The following is a 22,575-nucleotide window of genomic DNA, read 5'->3' on the forward strand; positions in this document are numbered from 1 at the left end:
GTACAGAAGTACTCCCCAAGACCCCCCCAAGACCTGTAAACACACTTTCATGTGTCAAATTGGTGGAGTTACCCTTTAATGGTGGGCCATGGGTTAAAAGCAAGCACCCACTATGAGGAAAGGATCCCAGGTTCCCTTAATTGCCTGGCTTCCTGTGCAAAGTGTCATTCTGCTGAAAATAAATTAGGGAGCCCAAATAATTAACAAAAACTAAAACAGTATGAACATTATTAGGATCTTTTTAATTTATGTATTTTTAAAAATATTTTTTGTATTTCTAAAATTTTGTTTAGCTGGAAACATCTGGCGGGCCAACTGTGGCCTGCAGGCCCCACTATGGCGAGCCCTGTGTTAGACTGTAAAAAACAGTGTTCAGTATCATCACACAGTTTGTGTGTCGTTAAGACGCCATTTCTTGGTATTCTCACATGAAGTCTGGTACAGCATTGCGACGCAGACTATCATGAAGCACCGTATCATGACCCCATAACTGACAGCAACATGAAAAGGCATGTGGACAGGCAATTTTCTTTTGTTCTCTATGAAAACGCTGTGACATGTTTTCCTGTCGCGTTGCTACAAAGAACTGTATAATTTCGGCTGTAACGGTCGCCTGACTGAAACAGCCATTTCCATGGCGACACAGAGTTTGGAAGTGATGGCTTTGAGGTGCAACAGGGGCGATGACAAGCATTTGAATTGTGCTGTGTGTGATTTCTATTTCCATTTAAAAGGGTAAAATGTACCTCATAGCCCAGAACCCTTTCAGGGGTGAAGGAGAGAGCCTGCCAATTCACCTCAATCTCAGAGGCTGAGACACTTCTGGCCCAGACTCCTGCTGGCATCCCACTTGGCTCTGAAAACAGACAACAGGAGACTGAGCATTTCTGCACTTCTTCCAACAGCACAGAGACACGCAGAACAAATCTCTTCAATTTTTACATTTATAACAGTGCACCATTCCCCACTTGGATGAATCATCACACACAGGTGCTGCTGGTAAATAGACCAACACCACACTACAGACTGACCCCCTCTCAGCATGCTGAGAGGTAGCATAGATCTAAATGCCAACCGGTTTTCATAGCCATTCAAAAGAGCGGTGATATTTTGAGGCAATCAGTCTGTCCTTACATGAATGTGTTGTGCAATTTTTCCCCCCTACCCTTTTTTACTCATAAAAAGATTTCTGCAGATTTATTGTCCTGCGTGTCTCTTCTGCTTTTCATGCAGGGAAATAAATGCCTCTACCTTGAAAACCACTTTCATGATCTCTGTCCCCCTTTCACAAACAGAAAAAGCTTTGTAGCTTTGCAAAAAATCCCACTCACGTTCATTCCCTTACCTATCTCTGCAGAGTAGATGGTGACCACAGGGCTGAAGGGACCCTGTCCTTTGCTGTTGTAAGTGCCAACCTTGACATGAAATGGAGAGAAGGGTGCGATGCTTTCGTTGCGGTACACGTAGCGAGACGCGCCAGGGGCAGAGGTGGCCACGTGAGTCCAGCTAACTTCTCCGAAGGCGCGGAAAGCAATGATGTAACCAAAGCTCTCACCATTCTGCAGTTCTTCGGGGACAGGCTGAGAGTGAAACACAAAACTATAGTGATATTAAAACATATACAAACCACTCACGTTCACCCCGCCGCTGGGCTGAAACAATCACCACCCACACTCTCATGCTGCCAAAAGAAGTGCGTGACCCACAAATTGCTTTTGTGACCCACCTGACGAAATGAAATGAGCAGTAAAATGCCATTTAAAAAAAAAAAGAAAATCCAAGCTCATTACAGAGCGTCTGTGCAGCTTTTAAAAATGAAAAGGTATTTCTGATTTTAATGAAATGAGAAAACTCAAATAATGAGATAGCATGAGCCGGCTAATGACTTCTTCAATATCTACATTATTTTTCAGCTCCCCGGCTGGCTTCCTCCTTTGCTCGATTTGAGCAATTCACTTTTTGGCTAAACAACAGCAATTCAGCGCAGATCAAAGCCTCATAAATGACAATAACTGTCAGATTCAGTGTTCTGCTTATGAATACATCGCCGCCGCCTCACATGCAGACTCTGTAACTATGAAATTACAACGACTACAGCGCCAGATCTCAATTGACCCAAAATTTATGACACCCACGAGCCAAACAGAGCAGGGGCTTTGATTTAGGGAGAAATATTAAGCACCTCACTCAAAGATAAAAAAGATTAACTGCAGCCACTTTGAGTAACACACTAGAACATAAGACTGATGACTTACCTCCCATGTGATGACCAGTTCAGATCTGCTTCCACCTCCTCCACCCACATCACCGGGGGCTGCATCAGGGACTACACAACACAGACCATGTTCACACCTCCACACAAGGAAACACTCCAAGCTTAAGAAAGTTGTACAATCACACTTTGAGGATTTGATATTTTCTAGCTGATCAGGATGACTTGAGGAGAAAAGGATAGTGGTGAATTGCATTTACTGTACCTGCGTCCTCTGTCCTGGTCTTGACTGACACAGGGCTCGGTTCTCCAACCCCAACACTGTTTTTGGCCAAAACACGAAACTCATACTCCACCCAGGCATTTAAGTCCACTACAGTGGCCGTCAGTGTGTTCCCATCGATTACCTCAGGGACTGGAAAAAAACAAAAAAGCATTTATATAAGCTGATAAAAAACAGTGGGAGTAGCTGAATAAGAGTAAAACAAGAGAACTAAATCTATTCACAGTTGCAAAACAACAAAATGAAAAGGACAAATCATTAAATAACTATGTTTAAGCAGTGCACGATGCCCCATAATGTAAGTGTTGTTATGATGAAAGTCACATGAGCTTTGGTTCGGAGTCTAGACTATCAAAAGTCTGCCATAGATCCAGAAAACAGACCTTCCTTGTATTTTACAGCAAAATACTCAAAATAAACTCTTAAGCTGGCATGCAAGTGTGATGATCCTACAAGTAATGTGAGGGAGTTCTCAGGGTACGATGTTCCCCAGATTTACATTGCACGTGATGGGAAAACTACAAAGGGTCCTATGTCCTCAAGGTCCTGTGTTGCTCAGCTCTAGGGTCACGATTATTTGACCAGAAAACACAATCAGAGGGTAAATGAGATACCTGGGAACATACTGTAGATCCGTTCCCTAATGTGGCTACTCACAGCTGTATGGATGGAGGAAATGTAGAGGACAGAGGTAAGTTAAGGTAACATAAAGGGGTAGGATATGAAAGGAGCTGTCTGCAGCAGTGTCTTCTTTGATGCTAATGCTAAGGGTGCCATAGAAACTTCAAATCCTACACACAATTACTTTAAACGTGCACTGACAGATTTTTTGAACTTGAAACAAGCTGAAACACTACTGACTGATACTCATGTTATCTGACTTGTAAGTAAACAGTTGCCTATTCAAACATCCAGCAGATACGGAGCAACATTAGAAATCATTTGGAGTTGTGTTGTAGACTATCTGATAAATCCAAGTCCAATATTGTCTTTTGATCATTTTAGCTCTGCACTCCAGACATATGTGGCTTTCTGGCCGCTAAATGCTGCACTGTGTCCATCGGCTATTTTTGGTGAGAATAAAGGTCTAAAGGCATCACCATATCCACTGTATGCTATCTGCCTTTAGACCTCTTTCACACTACTTCTACTACAACTACTACAGCCAAAACTGAAACTGATGAGAGCGGTAAAAACTAAACTGATTCTAGGAGATTTACAGATAAAGTATCCAACATTTCTGCAATAAAATGTCTAAAAGCGTCTAGACATCTGTTGTATATTTCGTTGAGCTAGCTGCTGTGTTACACTGTGGCTTTACTTATACTGTAGGTGGATGTGTTCTGTTCAACATTTTAGGCTAGCTGTGGCTCATTTCCAGTTCTTTGTCCTGTTAATCATTGAGCAGTGTCCCTAATGAAAACTAATGAAATAAAAAAATCAAATTTGAATTTCATTCCATTCATTTGGCAGATGCTTTTCTCCAAAGCAACTTGCCATATGTGCATGGAAACAAGAGCTAGATGGCATCCAAACAGATTGACTTAGCTTAAGCCAGTGGTTCTTAAGATTTTTCTGGCATGCCCCCTTTCAGGAGCTGGAAAAAGCTCATGACCCCCCAGACCACAGTATGGTTCAATCATTAAAAACGATGGGGAAGCACCCGAGTTTAATTTAAGTGAGATAAAGGTCAGCACGATAGCATCAGCAGACTCTTGTTTGGTATATTAATTCAGCTGATATTGACTCCATATTTTCCCCCAGGTCATTCACGCCCCCACTGCAGTGGCTTTATGTCACCCCAGGGGAGCTCGCCCAGTTTGAGAACCACTGGTTTAAGCAGATGAAAAGTACTGTCTGGTTTGAGGACTGAGGCAGGTGTAAAGGTCAGTAAAGTGGTTTAAATGAGATCATGTAAAAGCAGCAGCGATGACCTCTAGTTCTCCTGAGTCAGACCCTGAATCCCTCCCATCTCCAGAGCTGACCCCACACTCTGACCTCCCAGCTGTAAGAAAATTTCCCTGCGGGGATTCATCTGAACACCATCACATGTGGTATTAGATGAAAATTCATCTTCCGACTGCTGCCTACCTGTGTTAACCCTCTGCCAGCCCACAGTGAAGGGAGTCCTGGTCTGGATGAGGTAATTGGTGATGGGGCTGCCGTTGTCTCTGCCGGGGCTCCAGGCCAGCTGGGCTGTACTGTCTGTCACCTCCTCCACCGTCACAGAGTCTGGAGGGCTGGGGGGACCTGGCACAATCACAGGAACAGACGCTGAGGTTCTTGCACATGCAGAGGCACAGACGAGACTATGAAATGTGGATGTGACTACGTGTACTCACACCTACTGCAGGAAAACAACATGAACACCTAATATATTTGCTCAAAAGAAACACTTACAGCCAAACTACATAGCTAAAAGAGATTACTGTTAAGATGAAAGCCTCTATAGCTTGAAGTCGGCAAGACAGAAACATCTTTAAAAATCTTTGAGTTGGAGGAGAAGTTATGCCCTTCACAAGGAATTAAAAGTTAATTCAAGATTTATCCTCCAATACTCGCCCAACTTGTAATCCTTCCCTTTCGTGGTCCTCCCGGTAATTGATCGATGAAACAGCAGACGTAAGTAGATGCAGGGAGTCAAATTAAAAGGTAAAAGATGAAAAAGGGCCTCGCAGCCCTGAAGAACCAAGAGTTTTATCATTTATTTTCATTATCCCGCCAATTAAGTGGTGTGATGTTTTACTTTAGCCTCATCTACTGTTTCCTGTCCTAATGAACGTGTCGGCTCATCAGAAATAATGGACCACTAGAGAGCTGTGAGACAGACCGCAGACTAATAACGCCCCTAGATCTGCTCGCACTCCTCACTGGCTCTGGAGTGGTTTCTAATCTGAAGCAAAACATTCTAATTATTAAAGTGGGAAATTATTATTTTGATACACAATCAATGCTTTGGAAAGATAAACCACTGATTTTGCGTTTATGGTTCAGCCGCTGCGTGCTACATGTGTAAAAGCGTGAAAGCATAAATATTTAGCAGACCCACTCAACATGCATGTTAATAAGTAAGGCTGCTGAACTACATTTTCTTGTTTACACAAGCCTTTAACGTGCTGCCCACATACATTTGGCCTCCGAGGCCTGGCTTTAGAGATATTGATCTTTGTAAAACTCATTAGCAGCTCTTGATCAAAAAAACCTTTAATACACTGGCCTCATTAATACATATTAATGGAGCACACAATCAAGGATCAATTCCTTATCCTCTTAATTATATTTCATTGGCTGAGGCAAGAGGGTGCTGTCACTGTCTTCAGGGTGTTCAAATAATCTGTTATTAATATGGACAGACTGTCTGGGCTCTTATTGTGAACTTGGCACGGGGCAAATTAATATCGGGCAGCATTATGAAAACTTACAGACATGCTTATGTTATTGTGAGCTAAACTGATTATTACCAAAATTCAGAATATAAGCCACACATGTCAGAGCTGAATCTGAATAACAGTATGTGATACAAGGGATGAAATAATATTGGCTGTCCTCACTGTGTATTTCCCCATGCTGTCTTCCAGGGTGATGACGATGATGATGCAGCTGTCAAACAAGCACGAGTGCTCGTCAAGTGGTCTGAATGCTAATGACAGCGATGTTATCTGTGTAACATGACCTTCTCCATAACCACCACCACCCCGCGGAGTGTTTGCGAGGCACCGTGGAGTGGCATCTAAAACATTTTCCACAACCAGTGTAAAAAACAGGAACCTAGATGATCACTCAAGAGTCTTTGTGTCAGGCGCTATTATCATTGACCTTCAGCGCTGCGAGAGGAGTGGAGTGAGACACGATGGGAAACAGCAGCACCCTGCAAAACGACTCAACAGCTATCGCTGTCTAATACTACATGACTGTAATAATTCCGTCTGTCACAAATAATACAAATAATCTGGTTTTACTGCGAGTATGATCAAATCACACTGACCCAATCATTATCGCAGTTAAATGAGTTCGTCATCAATTGCTGTTTTTTTGAGAACACGTAGCCACAAAGGGAAGCGAGATTCTCACAGTATGTGTGCAGCTACTTTTGTCTTTAATTCGTCAAAGATATCTGCCTCTATGATTTCTGCCTCCACCCCAAAATAAATGGGGGATGAATGGATTTTTTTTTGTGGTGGCCAGAGCTTTGAAAAATGACATTTTGAAAAACTCACCAGCAACATCTATTTCCAGATTCAGTGTCCCTAATGCTTTGGATAATATACACAACACAGGACAGTGTGTCTGGTAGGAAGAAGATCCAAAAAAAAACAGCAACAACTTTTTCTGCAAAGATATATTAACGTCGGTGGTGGAAGGTAACTACGTAAGTACATTAAGTGTTTGCTGTACTGTGTTCAAGCACAATATTATTACTTCTTTTCCACTGTACTTTTTACAGTTACTTCACTGTTTCCCAAAAGAGTACTGCCCCTCTAAACTATTTCGATGGTTTTATTTCAGTGTTGAGCCGCAAAGTATCAAATATTTTCACAAAAATTCACAGAAACAACTGAAGTAGATGGGGACTTGTTTTAAAATAAAAAAACAACAACAACTGGAAAACAACAAACAAACAAAACATAAAGTGGCTCCGTATGGTTTGTGCAGCGCAATCCAAGTCTCCAAAAAGCCCAGAGATTCAAAAATTGATTTGGAAAGATGTTATTTATCTCTTGATGCACGATTGTGCTCGTGCACTCACTTGAAAAGCTAACACTTTTAGCTCAGCAGCTACAGTAAAGATTTCGGCTTAAAAAATGGTATAAATCACTTTTTTTGTTATCGAGTCCGTCTCTTGGCGTCCTGACACTTGGGTTACGCTGGAAAAGCTGTATGGAGCCATTTTGTGTTTTTTTTTTCAGTTATTTTTTTTTTACATTTTAAAACAAGTCCCCATTTACTTCAGTTGTTTAGGAAAATGCTGCAACGCTGTTTTGCTGTGAAGCTCCAGAAATGTTTCATGGACTAAGAAACTTAACCTGACCTTCCATTAGCATGAGGGTGAGAAGATAATGACTGAATTTTCATTTTTGGCCGAACTGTCCCTTTAAGTAAAGGATCTTAGTACTTCTTCCACCACTGATTATTGTCCATGCATTGAGATGGATATGTTACAATCTGGACAAACAACAATACCTGCTTGATACCACTGGGGGTAAGTTTATGGGTTGTTTACTGGTTATAGGTATAAACATAGTGGAGGTTTGCAAATGCGATCACGACTGTCTGGCCACTAGATAGCCATGTCAGTTTAAGGTTTACAGTTGTGAAAGCTTCCAGTCGTCCCCCCTCCATGACTGGTTTCCTATTCAGCTTTATGCTTTGTCGCCCAACATTTGAAGCCATTCGATCCAAGCAATGAGACATTCACGACAGCTGCCGTGGGCAGGAAGTGTAAATAATGCACAATCTGAGTCGCTGACAAGTTTCTCTCCAGTCAATACTGGGGCCAATACATTTCCATGGGCTTGATAGTGCCTCTACATGAGAAACAGCCTCATTTCCACTTAGTCCTCGGCCATTTGGAAAGGTTATTTATGCCATTTGCCTACAAGATCTTCAGCACGCCAAGCTAAATCACTGGTGGGTATCCTCGCAAGATAAAGATATGGATCTGAGCCGCTTCAAATCTTGACACCCTAATCATCCCTCACCTCATCTGACATTTAACATATTTGCGTACTGTCAATTTGCTGGGCGATTTGGCAGATTATTGATCAAAGGCAAAAACATCCCTCCTCTTGCAAACCTGCCGCTCCCCGAAACACATCACAAAAGTTGTTCTGTTCTGTTCTGCCCGATGTAACTCTCGACAATTGTGTCTCTGTGGAGCCATACATACTGCACGAGTGAGCACAGACAGGCATCTAAACATTTTCCACTGTCAAGTACGATCCAAGTATACTGGAAATTGGTCATTACAAAGAAAGAGAGAGAGTGGAGAGAGAAAACACAAATAGCTGATATTCCTGTAATTTCACACAGTTTTGTCAAGTTCTCCACTTCCACAAGCATCCCTCCCTGAGCGCAATATAAAAGAAAAGCAAGCCTCCTCTCCATCTGAGGTAATCAAGCGTCTGCTACTAAGCAGCACATGAAAACTGTGTCCTCTCTGATGACACACCGAATGGTTTTCATGAGAATATGGACATTTTGGTTTGCAGGCTGAAACAAAACCCATTTCAGTTTAAAAGCCAAAATGAACATTACACGCCCCGACAGCCAGCATTCTTAATAATCTGAGTAAAAAACATAACCATAAAACATCTTCAAAAATCTTTGCTTTTTGCAACACAGCTTTATTTGACAACAGAATACAGACACCTTGTTAACGTGGCTTTTTACATGACAGAGTGTCCTTGAGCAAGACACTGAATGCCCGAGTTCCTCCCTGTGCTTTGTGTGTGTGTGCTGGTGTGTAAAAGGATGAATCAGTGGAAAATTGTAAAGCGCTTTGTCCGTTAAGGTACAAAACGTTATGTAAGTGGAGTCCATTTGCCATTTACAGCTAGATTTTTAGTTCCCTTTTTATAAAGAAAAACGAACAATCCTGGCTGTGAGCCCTGTTTTAATTAGCGACTGCAGAGCAGAGAGGAGGTTTTTCTTACCTTTCACAATCAATACAGCCACGGCTGACAGGCTCTCCACGTCCGTGTCCACCACACAGATATATTTGCCGGCATGGTAAAGCTGAATGTTCCTGATCATCAGATCTCCTGCTGTTCTCTACCAAGGAGGAAAGAAAGCTTTATGTAGCATGAAAGATAACAGACCTTGTGACAGCTTATTAAAGAATGTAGTGAAGCATATATAAGGTGCAGTAAATAGCGGTGCCAAAAACGTTTGCAGATCCTGCAGTTATTTTGCTGGGAACTCTGCAGAGGAAAATCTGGCCTGTTTTCAAAAAGACATTTTACACCGGAGATATTTTACACATATCTCTCGACAGCATGTGCAGCTGAAGTCATAAAAGCGAACATAATGAAACATTTTTGAAGACGACGGACCAAGACGAGCTCAGGTGAAAAGGATCAAGGCAAATTGTATGTAGCAAATGGTTTTTGTGTTTGACAAGGCCTCGCGTATTTCATTTGCTTTTTGTAGAGGTCGTCGCTGCTATGTTCAAGACCTGTTGCAAGAAACTACACAAATAAGGTATTAGTATCAGAGTTCAGCTGGTTTTTGCTCGACTGGAGAGGGAGAAAAGGCCCTGTAGATTCTCATCTGAGAGGACACCCGTAAGCGGCACATAAGTGGTGAAATCGTTCTTTTGGCATTGGCAGGGAAATGTGGCAGCACAGCCAACACGGTTTAATTATGGAAATTAAATTCCTTGAAGCAGCAAAGTTAAGTTGATAATCTCTTTGGACTGGGGACATTCTAGCATTCCTGGGGAAGGAGTCTCTTCTCAGATAAGAATATTGTCAGTCAAACGCACACAGGAAGAATGGTTAATCTCAAAGGGTGTGAGGGTGTTCTGAAAGTGTTTTGTCATTTGGGGCGCTGCCATGCTTTCATTCCTTTAAAAGACACCTCTAATGATGTGTATCCCCTTCTTGTTATACAGAGCTGTGCAGCAAGCTATGTCAAAGTAGGATTTGAAAAGAATTCAAGACTAGCCAAAAGTATTAAAAAATAGATTACCTCAGAAGGCTGAGCTCCAGTGGGAGAAGTGTACTCAAAAAGATGACAACGTGTCACAATGGCTGAGCAACTAACCCATTACCTACATGATGGTTTTTATGTAGGAAGTGTATTTTGACATAGTAACCGCTGTGTTTCCATTCACAAAAGTACAATTGGAAGCTTAGAGGGGGCTGAATGATCTTATAGCACTTCCTTCCAAAGATTTTCACATTACCACATCTTATCATTCCTCAGAGGAGACTTTTAGAATTGCAAGAGGGATGGCTTCACATCACGCTGCAGCCAAAGCAGCCACAGTAAATCTCTCTGAGAGATACCGTGATGTCAAACCACAAGCTGTCTCTTTTAAGTGATGGCAGGGATGAAGTGAAGCAAGATGGGAAGAGGTGCCAACTGCCCATTCGCACGTTCTGAAGAAGTATGACTGCGGGTCACTCACCCCACCCACAAGCTCAAAGTGACCGTCTCCCTTGGCGATGAGCTGTCCGTTAAAGGCCCAGGAGAAAGAAACGTCAAGGACGGGGTCACTGGTGACCTGACAGGGTAACACGATGCTCTCGCCCACAATAATCTCCATATCCGCTGGCCCCTGGGTGATTCTGGTTGGATCTGCCACGGACAGAATAAATAAAAAAAACATTGTGAAAAGAAGTCATTTCTAACGCGGGCGGCTGCCAATCTCACACAACATTTGTTGCAACAAGATGAACAGTGCTTTGTTGATTTTTCAGAATAAAAGCACCATATGGTGGCATATTGCTGCCACGTCCAAAAAAAAAATTGCATCAGTATCATGTTTTAAGGTGAAAAGTTTATTGGGACTAAGATGCTTTTTCATGTTAAAACAAGATATTTTCACATAATTATGATATACACTTATTAAATTATAACAAGAAACTTTTCTTGTATGTACACATATATAACTATATATATAAAATATATATCTTTTTATAATGTTTCATGTTATAATGTTATAACTTACTGTATATTGTTATGACATGAAACATTTCATTTTATATGATGATATACTGTGAAAATATCCTGTTATAACGTGAAACATTTAAGGTTTAAGATTTAAGGCAAATTATATTTACAATTGGTCTGCTGTACGCAATGTTATTGACTTTGAATCTTGCTAGCACAACGTTAGCTTTCTGCCTAAAAGCTGAGCTCAAGGATTCTATGAGCTGAGCGGACTAGTTTATCTGTCGTTGCTAGGTCTTATCTAAGGTTTGTCCTATTTACTGGAGTAGTGAACAATGTCTCCATTGCATGAGGACCTTATGGGATTGTAATGATTGTTCCAGCTATTAGTCAATCTCTCAGGCGTTGCCAGAGAAATTAAGTTATGGCTTGTAAAAAACTTTATGTTTTGATAGCAAAATGCATAAAAAAAAAAAAATGGTAGAAACATTATGTAACTTTTTTTTTTAATCTTTAAATAACAGCTTCAAAATCATTCTGATGGTACAGTGTCTTGTTTCATGGTGAATGGTGTCTCTGTCTCAGTCACTCTGCCCTCCTCCTCCTCCTCACTTGTTTTCTGCACTATGTAACTTTAGTGAGAGGTTAGTGACCATGGTGTGAGCTGGATGATGCCCAACGAGGTGTGGATTATCAGGAAATAATGGAGGACTTGGAAGGCAGCACTGTCCGATGCGCAGCTCGTCAGATATTATCTCTCACTTATTACCATACCATTTTTCTTTAACTGGTGTGGCGGCGATACGCTTCCGTATGCACAAGGAATAAAGTAATACAGCACTTGCACAAGAATGTGGTATATAATACACTAAGTCACAGGCAGAGCAGTATTATCTACATAGAGGAAGGTCTCATCAAAGTCTGAGTCGAATAATGTGATAACATGAAGCCTGCCACGACTAAAATGGCCTAATACTCGAGGCTGACACAGCTGGAATAATCTTCTGAAATCCTGATAGCAATTACAATACACTGTGGATCAGATAAAACTTCATGTAATGGGCTTCTCTCTGCATCCAGAACAAAAATGAGGGGCACTGCTACAAAGTCTACAATAGCAGTCATTTGGCTAAGTCTGCTGTGCTTCAAAAGTCATGATAATGAATCCACTAGAATCAAATAAAGAAGGTACAAAGGGAGTGGATTTGCACTCTAACATCGTACCTTATATAGACTGTCAATGGATAAAAAAGTGTCCCCTCAGTTCTTAAGCTACTAATAATCAACGTCTGGGTCACTGGCTGTATTATGGCCTTGAAAAACAGTCATGTGAAAACATAACTGGCCTTGGCACTTAGAGCGGCAGACATCAGCATTCAGCATATTAATAAAACCAATAAGAGGACAACCAACTATCACTCCACTGGAAACACACGCTCGACAATAAAAGCATCTGTAACACCTCCTCGCTAACGCTTTCATTGCTTCCACTCAGGGACTTTCATTTGTTGCAGTAAATTGGTTGTTTCAACTGCTTTGAGGAGAACAATGATCCAGTATTTTCTCAAACACCTTCCAAGTGCATTATTGCAGCCGCTGCAGAATGCAGCCAAACAAAACACTCAATAAAATGAAGCTGACAGATAAGAGTCGTTCTTTTAAGGTTGCAGTTGAGCGTTGGCATTGAGAAACATCCCCCAAAATAAATACATCAACAATAAAATCGCATGTAAAAACATCTAAGGATGTTCCTTGATTATGCAGAGCGCCTCAAGCAGAGAGACTTCCCAAAGTTTTAACGTGCTGCTCAAAGCAAAACCTAAAGTTTGTTTATGTTTTCTACCCACCAGTTATTGACTCAAGCCCTCACGGTACGGCAGCTCTCTCCTGTGTAAATCCATACTGAGCAACAAATTCTGCTTACTAAGTGGCACGCACAGGCATTCTGCTGTTTAACGGCGGAGCTTACCGGTAACGAGGAGCCTTCCAGTTGTACTCGACATGCCAAATCTATTCCGAGCGAAGCACGTATAGCTGCCTGCGTCAGACCTGCTCACGTTGGCAAGCCTCAGTGTTCCGTCCGGGGAAAGCGTGATCCTGAAGGAGCGCATAAACAGAGACAGCAGCTTACAATCCAACTTAACACAGAATCATTTATTATTAGATAAACACCGATTCTGGATTTGTCTACATGTCAATGATAATGACATCAAAAGTGTGCGTGTGCCCAGACAAGGCTTGAAAGGGGCACCTGCTCTGACATCTACACAAAATGCTACTTGAAAAACAAGTTAAAAAATATGAATACACACAGTTTCTTGCTTGTAACAAGTCAAAAAGAATATATTCAAGGAACGAGTGAAAATTGTCAAAAGTCCCTACACTGTACTGAGTTTTTGTAATTCTGTCTGTAATTTTGATGTCTTCTATTAAAGGTCCCCCATTTTGCTCATTTTCAGGTTCGTGCTTTTATTTTGGGTGTGTACTGGAAGTGTTTACATGCCTTGATGTTAAAAAGCACAGCATTTTTCTCATTCACACCATCTGTGCAATCTGTCTGTCGGTCCTCCTGAAAAGTCTGCTCTGATTGGTCAGCTCTCACAGGCCTGAGCAGACACAACCAACCATGTTTCTGCCCCTTCTTTGCTTGTGTTTTTGCGACCACGGCCATGCTGAGGGAGGTGACTGTATAAAAGTCCTGGTGGCTCGGTTGAAGGCACATTTCCTTAATACGAGCTTTGTGCATTTCTTTGTGGATTGAGTGTTTTTGATACTTTCATAGTATTTATATAGAACCTAGACCTGCTTTATAATAAGAAGATATATAAAAAAATATATAATCTAACCTTCAACAATATGGGACCTTAAAGATGAAGATTATGAGTTTTTGCAAATGCAGTTGATTGGAGTATGTGCCTCCGTTTCCTTCACTACTTTGCACCATCTGTTGTTTTGCTACACCATCGTAAAAGAACACATGCAGCCACTTGCAGTTCACTCATCACCTGTCATTGGTGTGGATAGGCAGGTTTCCTTTCTTCCATAAGATGCTGGCGATGGGATAGGCCTGCGGTTTGCACTCTAAAGTCACTGTAGTTCCTGCCTTGGCTTTGAGCAAAGCTCTGAGGACGTTCCCTGTGAAGTCTGGTGGAGAGGCTGACGGGAAACAGTAAACTGACTTTAGTACAAGACTGCAGCAAATCTCCCCGGGCATCTGAAGCAAGCTTCAGTTTGATCTGTTCAAAAATCATCAAATGTTAAAGAAATGGAGACTGACGTTTTATAAAAATTTAAAGGAGAATCAACTAAATATAAAATCGAATCACTAGTGATCATTTTTTATTCTGTTTTTATGTAGAATATGTTTTTTGTTAAACTGGGAGTCCTTTATCCATCACCCCATCCTCACCATAACATCAAAGTGAATCAGGATATCACCAAGGGAAAAATTATGTTTTAAATGTGCTTGGCCCCACAAAACCAACCTCCCTGACCCCATTATCCACTAATCCAGACAACCTTTAAGAATGACAGTAAGTTGACCTTTAAGATTCTTTGGCAACAATGATTTGAGGATTTAAGGGACAGATAAATGCCATCCTACCTAAAACCATTAGTTCAGCAGCAAAATATATGACGCCGTGTTTATTCTCCGCCACACACTGGTACATGCCGGCGTCAGATAGCGTCAGTGCCGACACTGACAGGACTCCATCCTCCACATGGATTCTGTCCTGTGAAGAAGAGGATGAAAGAAAGCAATTATTGCTTAAGACTTGAAGGTAGCTGGTGCTTCGCTCAGCGCGTTCTGGCGAAAGCTCAATAACCATCGGATTGGGTTAGAGGCACTGTCAATGGGCGCAGATCAAATCAGGATTATGTTGCAGAGAATGAATCAGTCAGAGCGCAAACTACATTTTTGTTTTCCATATATGCTCGTTCTTACCATCATGTAAACCAGTCTTATTTACAGCGTGCCGGTTGTCTACGTAGGCGAACCAAAGACGCTCTGTTACATTGGAGGCAACAGTGTTCCTATTCTGCATCTGCTGTTGGTGTGTTTCTTCAAATTGATCTGTTGTTATTTGCACTATTATTTCCTTAGTGTCCTCTGTATAGCGTGACAGCTAACTTTGTTTTCAAGCTTCAGAGGCTGAACAAAAGCTAAGTCATGGACACGTCTTGTGGAGATGAAGACCCTTTTAAGCCGTCAAAGTGACAGTGGGAAGCGTCAGTAAATATACTGGTGAGGTTCATTTTGCTTTGGGACAGCGTTCCTGACACAATTAAAATCCTTTGGACATTGTCATTTGGTAGACATCACCCAGTCCTAATTTGTGATGAATGATTTTTCCAGAACAGATATTGTTTGATCCATAAAATCATGTTTATTTTTGTTGCCTGTGAGCATTAAGCTCTCACATGCATTCTCAGTATCTAACTATAAAGCAACAAATCTCTGTCTGTCTGTTTGTTATTCACATATCTTGAGAACCATCCATCCGATCTACTTCACAATTGGCAGGTTTGTTGCGGAGGACCCGAGGAAGTGCAGTGTCCAGTTTGGTGCAATCTGGACACGCGACACATTCTATATTAATTGAGTTGTTGTTCCCACTTGAGAGGACATTCATGAGAATTTTCCCAGAGGGAAAAATGTTTTTTCTTTTTAGATAAATTCCGACAACACGTGAATGCACAGTGAAACTGTGCTCTCATGATCCCTCTAACGTGATCTCACGGGGAAGTAGATGTAAACAAAATGGAGATTAGCGCGGTGCTAATACAACAAAAAACAACAGCAGAAGATTAAACAATGGATGGGCGGGAAGATGCGGTCAACACGGATTTTCTATTCTTCAGCGAGAACTGGAGGTGGGATTTTAAGTTTCTGTCACCAGTAGTACGCTAGCTAACATTAGCTTCAAGGGCTGGAATGTTTACTGTTCCTTTGCAGCACTGTCCGCTACTCCGGGATGCCTCCGTCATTGGTAGTCGTGGCCCGGTTCGGAAAGTACTGATGCAATTGTCCAGATTTTAAATCGTAAGTATCAAAATGCTTAATGAGTCTGTTTGCAGTTCAGGAGGCTTAAAACTGGATCTGTAAACCCCTCACATTAGCAGATAATCTTTGCCGAAGAGCATGTTTTGAACAGACTGTGCACTTATCATTTTAATTAAAGTGTACAGTTACACAACAATATGTCCATCATAAGCCATGCACTGTATATCTGAAACTAAAATCATGAAAACTACATTATACTGCCTCTATGATTGTGCAAATGCCAATCATATTCTAAATAAAGCAACATAGACTATATTATTGAAATCAAATTAAAGAATGGCATTTTAAAAAATGTCTTTCTCATAATAAAATCAGACAGCTTGTATTTTGCCCTGAGCTTTATTAAATGTGAGTAAGAAAGTCCAGCTTAAAGCTGTGGGTCTCAAAATACACAAGCCTGCATGTATTTCTCTGGTGGTCTGGAGTAAGGTGTGCTGCTATATACAGTGTATTTCACAGAAGATTAAGTCCATTGTCCCTAAATCTCGAGGAGCTTAAACATGCACCATGAATAATGAAAAACAACCACTGACTCCATTCAGATGAAATGGAGCAATCTCCCAGGGACTACACTGATCCACTCTCTAAGACTGTGTAATCTGCCAAGGTAGAGCAGAATAAGAGACAGTTACATCCATGTCTCATCACTGGCGCACCTCAGCGAGATGTTTACACTCTCCTCTCATCTCACTCTAAATTGCACTTGGAAAAACAGCAATGTGTTTGACGCCAGGCTCTCTAAAATGAAAGCATGAGCTGAGGCTGAAGATTAAGTCTTTAAAATGAAATACTGGTAGGTGGCAGGAGACGGGCTGTAATTTACCTCCGAGAGAAGCTGTTGGCCGTTCTTCAGCCACGTGTAGGAGGGTTTTGGTTTCCCATTGGCCCGGCACTCCCAGTACAGTCTCTCCTCTATGGCCAGGGATGTGTCCTTCACAGCCTGGATCCACTGAGGCTTGGCTGAGGGAATAGAAATAGACTCCGGTGAAATATCTGACGAGAAGCAAGACGACAGTTTCTGAAGGAGCACAGTGATTTATCATTAAATATGCTGCATCCAAAATAGTTCAAAGGAAATGCTTGGGCAGATTGACAGCTCAAATAAGTGGAAATCATAAAAACGTTTGGAGAATGGGTTTGTCTTTAAAGGGAATAGAGAAGAGAAGAGTGAATGTGGGCTATCACTCAGTTTCATCACTTAAATGTGGCAGCAGCCTGTGGCAACTCAAGATTAGCACCAAACACCGCAAAGCAGGAAGCGCTCATCATGGCTGAAGTGCACTGACACTCACCCCAACCTGTCACCTTGATTCTGTGTATAATAAACATCATCCACCGTCTGCTTCCCATCCGGCACAGCTCATCCTGCTTCTTACCTTGCACATATTTACAGCTTTTCAGGGAATTTTCATGGGTAGTGCTGTTGCCCATAATAAGCACAGCTCACTTCGCAGGCACTGTACATACCGTCAGCTCCAATTTCACAGGTGTCATTTTCCCTCTCTCACCAAAATTCACAGCTGAAGTAAGCCAAGAACCAAGAAATGTAATAACTATAGTCAAATTAAAATCAGCAGCCTTTATGATCCAAGGAGAGGGCTAAGAATACTTCCAGCTGTGTGTATAACAATGAGCTGCTAAAATTATTATGATTATAATGTCACCGAATACCAGTTCTAAACTACTTAAAGCAACTGTTGAGGTCACATAATAAGTACATTCAAGGTCCAGTGTGTAGGATTTATGGGGCAAAAATGGGATATGATTCATAATGTTTTCATTGCTGCTTGATAGTGCTGTCAATCAAATCTGAAATTCATTCTTTATTTATGATATTAGAATTATGATAAAATTTCAAAAGCTCATATTTAGCCTATTATCGATACTGTGAACCTATACAGTGTATACACTGCCAATGCCGCTGTCAGCACAAGGTTGTTATATGTTCTGCCTTCACACATTACCATTAAACTTTGAACCAATAGAGTTCTTTCTCAGTAATAATTACTGTCATCACAGTAAGCCTGGTGATTAGAGGGAGACAGCGCTATCTGCTATGTAAAGTTAGAAGTTAGCGTGAGCACATTCAACGTGAAATTGCGATGCAGATATCTTCACATAGCCCATTTTGGGGAGTGAATCAGCCAAACACGGGATGTTACTGCTAAGCATTGTGCTTTCACCACCCTACACGCTGTAACCATGTTGTTAGCCTTGTAGTCAACCCTCTGCTAATGTGGCGGCACAAGCGCTATTATCCCAGCGCTCTTCTGTCAGAGAAACACTAGACTAAAGCGCAGCTTGAGTCTGAGAGAGCTGTGACCGAGCCTGACCCCAACTCGACAGATGTTCAGTTTTTTGCACATGCACATTGTAGATGACTATGAAAAGGCATTATACGAAGCACATTGAGAAAAGAAAAAAAAAAAGGATATACATTTATTTCACATCTATGGAGAGAACCTGAAAGCACAATGTCAATTTAGCCCATTTTTACACTATTTTTTTTACTAAACGAACTTGAAAGCACCATGAACCCAAACATAATTTTATATTTTTGTCCATAACGGTCTCCACCATTCTAATATAGCCACAGGGCCCAAGGCAGACTCACCAACGTTAACCAACACCTTTATTATTTTTAATAATAATAAGTTTTATTATTTGAATTATATTTGACTCACAAAATTCCTTCCACAGCTGTACCATGTCATCGCAATTGAATTTTAGTGTTTTTACCAGTCATTGTAGGCGCTCTGATACGCTTTGAATGGGAGGGTCAGCGAGGGGTATTTAGTTGGTTACAATCGGCAACCTCACCACTAGATGCCACTAGATCCTACACACTGGACCTTCAATACATAATTTTTTACAATCCGGATCGTTGTTTGTATTGTCTTAGCATGCCAAACAAAAGTCGAAGTACCGTAGAAGGCCAGGCGACCGGTGGCTGTGTTCTTGCCCATCTTGTTCTCAGCCACACACTCGTATCCTCCTGTATCGTCCTGCTGGAAGCTAGGGATCTCCAGCACGGCGTTCGAGTACTTCATTTTGACTTTGCTGGGGAAGGGGACGCCATTAGCCCTCTTCCAGGTGATTTCAGGCACAGGGCTAGAAGAGAGACAGTCAGGAAAGCTCAGCGGGAAATCATGATTCACTTTCCTTTGAACTTATAAGATTCTCGCTCAGGTAGCAGGAGTCTGTAATAATCCTGCAATGAAGTGTTTGATGGAGCTTAAAGCCTGTATTTCTTTTGTGGATGAATGGTTTAGAGTTAAGTCAATCCAACAACAACATAAAAAGCTGTCTCACATGGTTTTCAGACCAATCATGGCTTGGCGCTACACTCTGAGAAATATAATTGCAACAGTAAGTTTACTATATAGAAATCCACAGGCTCCTCGCCCGGAATGAAAGACAGCAGAAGATTGAAAACATGCTTCAAGGAATCCAGCTTACTTCCCAAGGGCGAAACACTCCAGCGTAACTGTTGATCCTTTTGCGGCGGGTACATTGTCTGGGAAATTAACTTCTATTTTCGGCTCGTATTCACCCATCACTCCTATGAAGAGCAAGCACAAGAACTCGCTCAGTCCTCCATTATTCATGACTTACAAGCAATATGGCTCGCATTATGGACCAAACAATTGCAGTGTAAAACTAACAGAGGAGAAATAAAAGACACATGAGCAAACATTCTCTCATGGGGGAACTCAAAGTAGTACGTCACTTAAGTGTGCAGTGGCCACATCGGAGTGGAAAAACTCTTGCAAGGAATAATTTAAACCTGCTCTTAGTGGAGCAGTAGATCTAAAATCTTGTGTTTTCAGCTCGTCTAGCTGTTTGTCTATTATCTCAAGGCTTGAGTGGGCGGCTCCCAACCTCTTGTGTTTTTATTGTTACTATCAGTATTCAGAGAAGACAGCCGAGGCCCGGATCAGAAAGTGATGCGACGGGATTTAAATTTATGCAGCTACATGTACAGTACACTGAGTGGAAACTAACTGGTTGAGCCACCAGAACACTCAATGTAATGGTCCAGTGACGTACAGCTTATGTTTAATTCATTCCCAAGGCAATCTTTATTCACTCTTTCCATGAAAGCATAACAGAGAATAGAACAACAGAGCGCTGAGGGCCGGCCTGAGAATTCATGTGAAAGCACAGGGAAAGCTTTTAAAGTGAATGCGAATTATAAGAAAGCTAAGTCAGCAGAGACGAGATTTGGGCGCTTTGTTTGCTGGCCTACATTGAGGAGCAACTATTTACTTACAGGCATTAGCACCGAGGGACTCAACCACAGCGAGGCACGACAGGACAAAGGGCTCTCATGCTTAGTATGATGATTAAAGCCACCTTGAAAGGGAAGGTCCTTAACATTAAAGGCATACTTGTCACATCCTGGCCTTAAGCTGCTGTCTTACCATCGGTCCTGAGGATCAGAGACGTGGGCGAGCTGTGCACTTTGCCCTTTGTGATGCTGTTCATCACTACACAAGTGTAGTTACCCACGTCGGAGGGCTCCACCTTTGCAATGTAGAGGTTTCCTGTCTGCTGGGAGACGAAACGCCGATTGTCTTGTTGAACAAAGTATGGGTACTCGTTGAAGACCCATGCATAAGTTAGGTCTGGAAGACAAACAAGGGTGCAGATCATTTATACCAAATATAATGACATTAAATGGAATTAAGGGGCACTATGTAGTTTTGGAGAAGATATTCAAACTCAGAGTTTTAATATTTACAATATTACTGATCGCTATATATGAATGTTCTCAGAGGAAAATTAGGTCCCCAGAAGGAGAGGAGACTGTTCCGCCAAATATAAACAAAGTAGATCAATATGAAATTGTGTTGTCCTTTAAGGTCAGTTTGTTTATTCAGTTTATTCAGTCACAAAAACTGTTTATTAAGTTTGTTTAGGGATAAAACAAAAAAATCAGTCAATGAAGATCTTTCTCTTCTGATTAAAATTTCTTCCCCAAAACTACACAGTGCATCTTTAAGAGTCTTAAATGTGATTATAAAAAGGCCAATCAATGGTGACAAGATTATACCTTAATGTTTTAACTTTAAACAATTGCAGTGTTGGAGAGAGGGAGAGAGAGTCAGTTTACCTCCTGAGGAAGTGGGCGTCCCACAGAGTAACACCACTCCTTGCCCCTCTCTGACTGACACTGCGCTTCTGGTGTGGACTTTGAAATGATCTAAATCTGAGCCAAAAAAGAAAAAAGAAAAAAAACAATGAGAAGAAAGATCACCGCAGGATCTCCAATATCAGAGAGAAACACTGCTGAGTAAAAGCTCTCAGCAAGACACTGACACAAGGCTATAAGAAAATTGTCATGAGGACGGCATTTCTGCAACGCCTGAGAGGGAGAGAGACTTATGAGGGGTTGTGTAAAAGATCAAAATACAGTGCAGACATTTGAGCCCAGGCTCTAAATTAGACATTAGATACAACTTTAATGACATGGGAACTAGTGTAGTGTGAACAGTTTATAAGTGAAGTCATGTACACGTGTATGCAAGCTGTGCAACCACATGAACATACCTGCCAACACTCTCATTTTTCTGGGTTTCTCCCTTATTTCAAAGCTCTCCCAGCATCACCATACATGGATAAATAGATTTGGTATATTTGTCTGACGTCATCCAAGTTGCCAGATCGTCTTTGAAACACAGTCCACAAACACCACATACAAATTAAACCCATCTGTCACCGCAACCTGGCAACTCAGGTTCACGGCAAAGCTAATTTGACATTAGCTGTTGTCAAAATGTCAGGGCAGGATGGTGTTCAACCTAACAAACATAAATACTACCCGCCACTTCCTCATGAAAAAAAAATTGTTAATAAAAGCAAATAAAATCAAAGAAAAGCAATTTTAAAAGGTGGGTTTTCAAAAGTGATTGAGAAGATGAGACTGAGTTTGCAGCACTGATCTCCTCAGGCAGGTCATTTCACAGTCTTTGTGTAGTAATATAGACCTTGGAACAACAACAACTAAGGACACTTTTGAGAATCTCAGGGAGCATGAAGGGACATAGGGAAATAAAAAATCTAACTTAGAGTGAGGCCTCTCAGGGTTTTGTAAGTGTAAGGAAGCCAGGATCAGTGTAATGTGGTCATGTTTCCTAGCATGAGTCAGAAATTCTGGCAGCAGAGTTTTGGATGAGCTGGAGGTGGGAGATGGATCTTTTGCTCATGCCAGAGAGGAGAGGAGTCTAACGACTGGTTATGAAGGCATGAATAACAGTTTCCAGATGTTTGTTAGAGAGAAATGGTCTAAACCTGCTGATATTTCTGAGATGGTGAAAGCCAGATTGAACCACTGATTTAACATGTTTATCTGAGCTGAAGTTTAATTAAAAAAACACTGAAATTTCTGCAAACCTC

The 22,575-nt window shown here is 41.4% G+C and overlaps 1 protein-coding gene across 1 annotated transcript in view; it reads right to left on the bottom strand.

Moving 5' to 3' along the window:
• cntn3a.2 (contactin 3a, tandem duplicate 2) overlaps positions 1 to 22,575 on the bottom strand; it is a 36,480-nt gene that overhangs the window by 6,441 nt on the left and 7,464 nt on the right. The window contains exons 4-18 of the mRNA XM_073470311.1: positions 21,293 to 21,388; positions 20,601 to 20,804; positions 19,636 to 19,738; positions 19,103 to 19,287; positions 17,000 to 17,136; positions 14,716 to 14,845; positions 14,117 to 14,267; positions 13,081 to 13,208; positions 10,627 to 10,796; positions 9,149 to 9,266; positions 4,587 to 4,745; positions 2,478 to 2,627; positions 2,256 to 2,326; positions 1,346 to 1,580; positions 747 to 856 (exon numbers count right to left, since the gene is read on the bottom strand). Of these exons, the coding sequence (XP_073326412.1) occupies positions 747 to 856; positions 1,346 to 1,580; positions 2,256 to 2,326; positions 2,478 to 2,627; positions 4,587 to 4,745; positions 9,149 to 9,266; positions 10,627 to 10,796; positions 13,081 to 13,208; positions 14,117 to 14,267; positions 14,716 to 14,845; positions 17,000 to 17,136; positions 19,103 to 19,287; positions 19,636 to 19,738; positions 20,601 to 20,804; positions 21,293 to 21,388 (2,147 nt within the window). The remainder of the gene's footprint in view (positions 1 to 746; positions 857 to 1,345; positions 1,581 to 2,255; positions 2,327 to 2,477; positions 2,628 to 4,586; positions 4,746 to 9,148; positions 9,267 to 10,626; positions 10,797 to 13,080; positions 13,209 to 14,116; positions 14,268 to 14,715; positions 14,846 to 16,999; positions 17,137 to 19,102; positions 19,288 to 19,635; positions 19,739 to 20,600; positions 20,805 to 21,292; positions 21,389 to 22,575) is intronic.

The sequence above is a fragment of the Pagrus major genome, chromosome 7 (assembly GCF_040436345.1).
Source record: "Pagrus major chromosome 7, Pma_NU_1.0".
In the NCBI taxonomy this organism is placed as follows: Eukaryota; Metazoa; Chordata; class Actinopteri; order Spariformes; family Sparidae; genus Pagrus; species Pagrus major.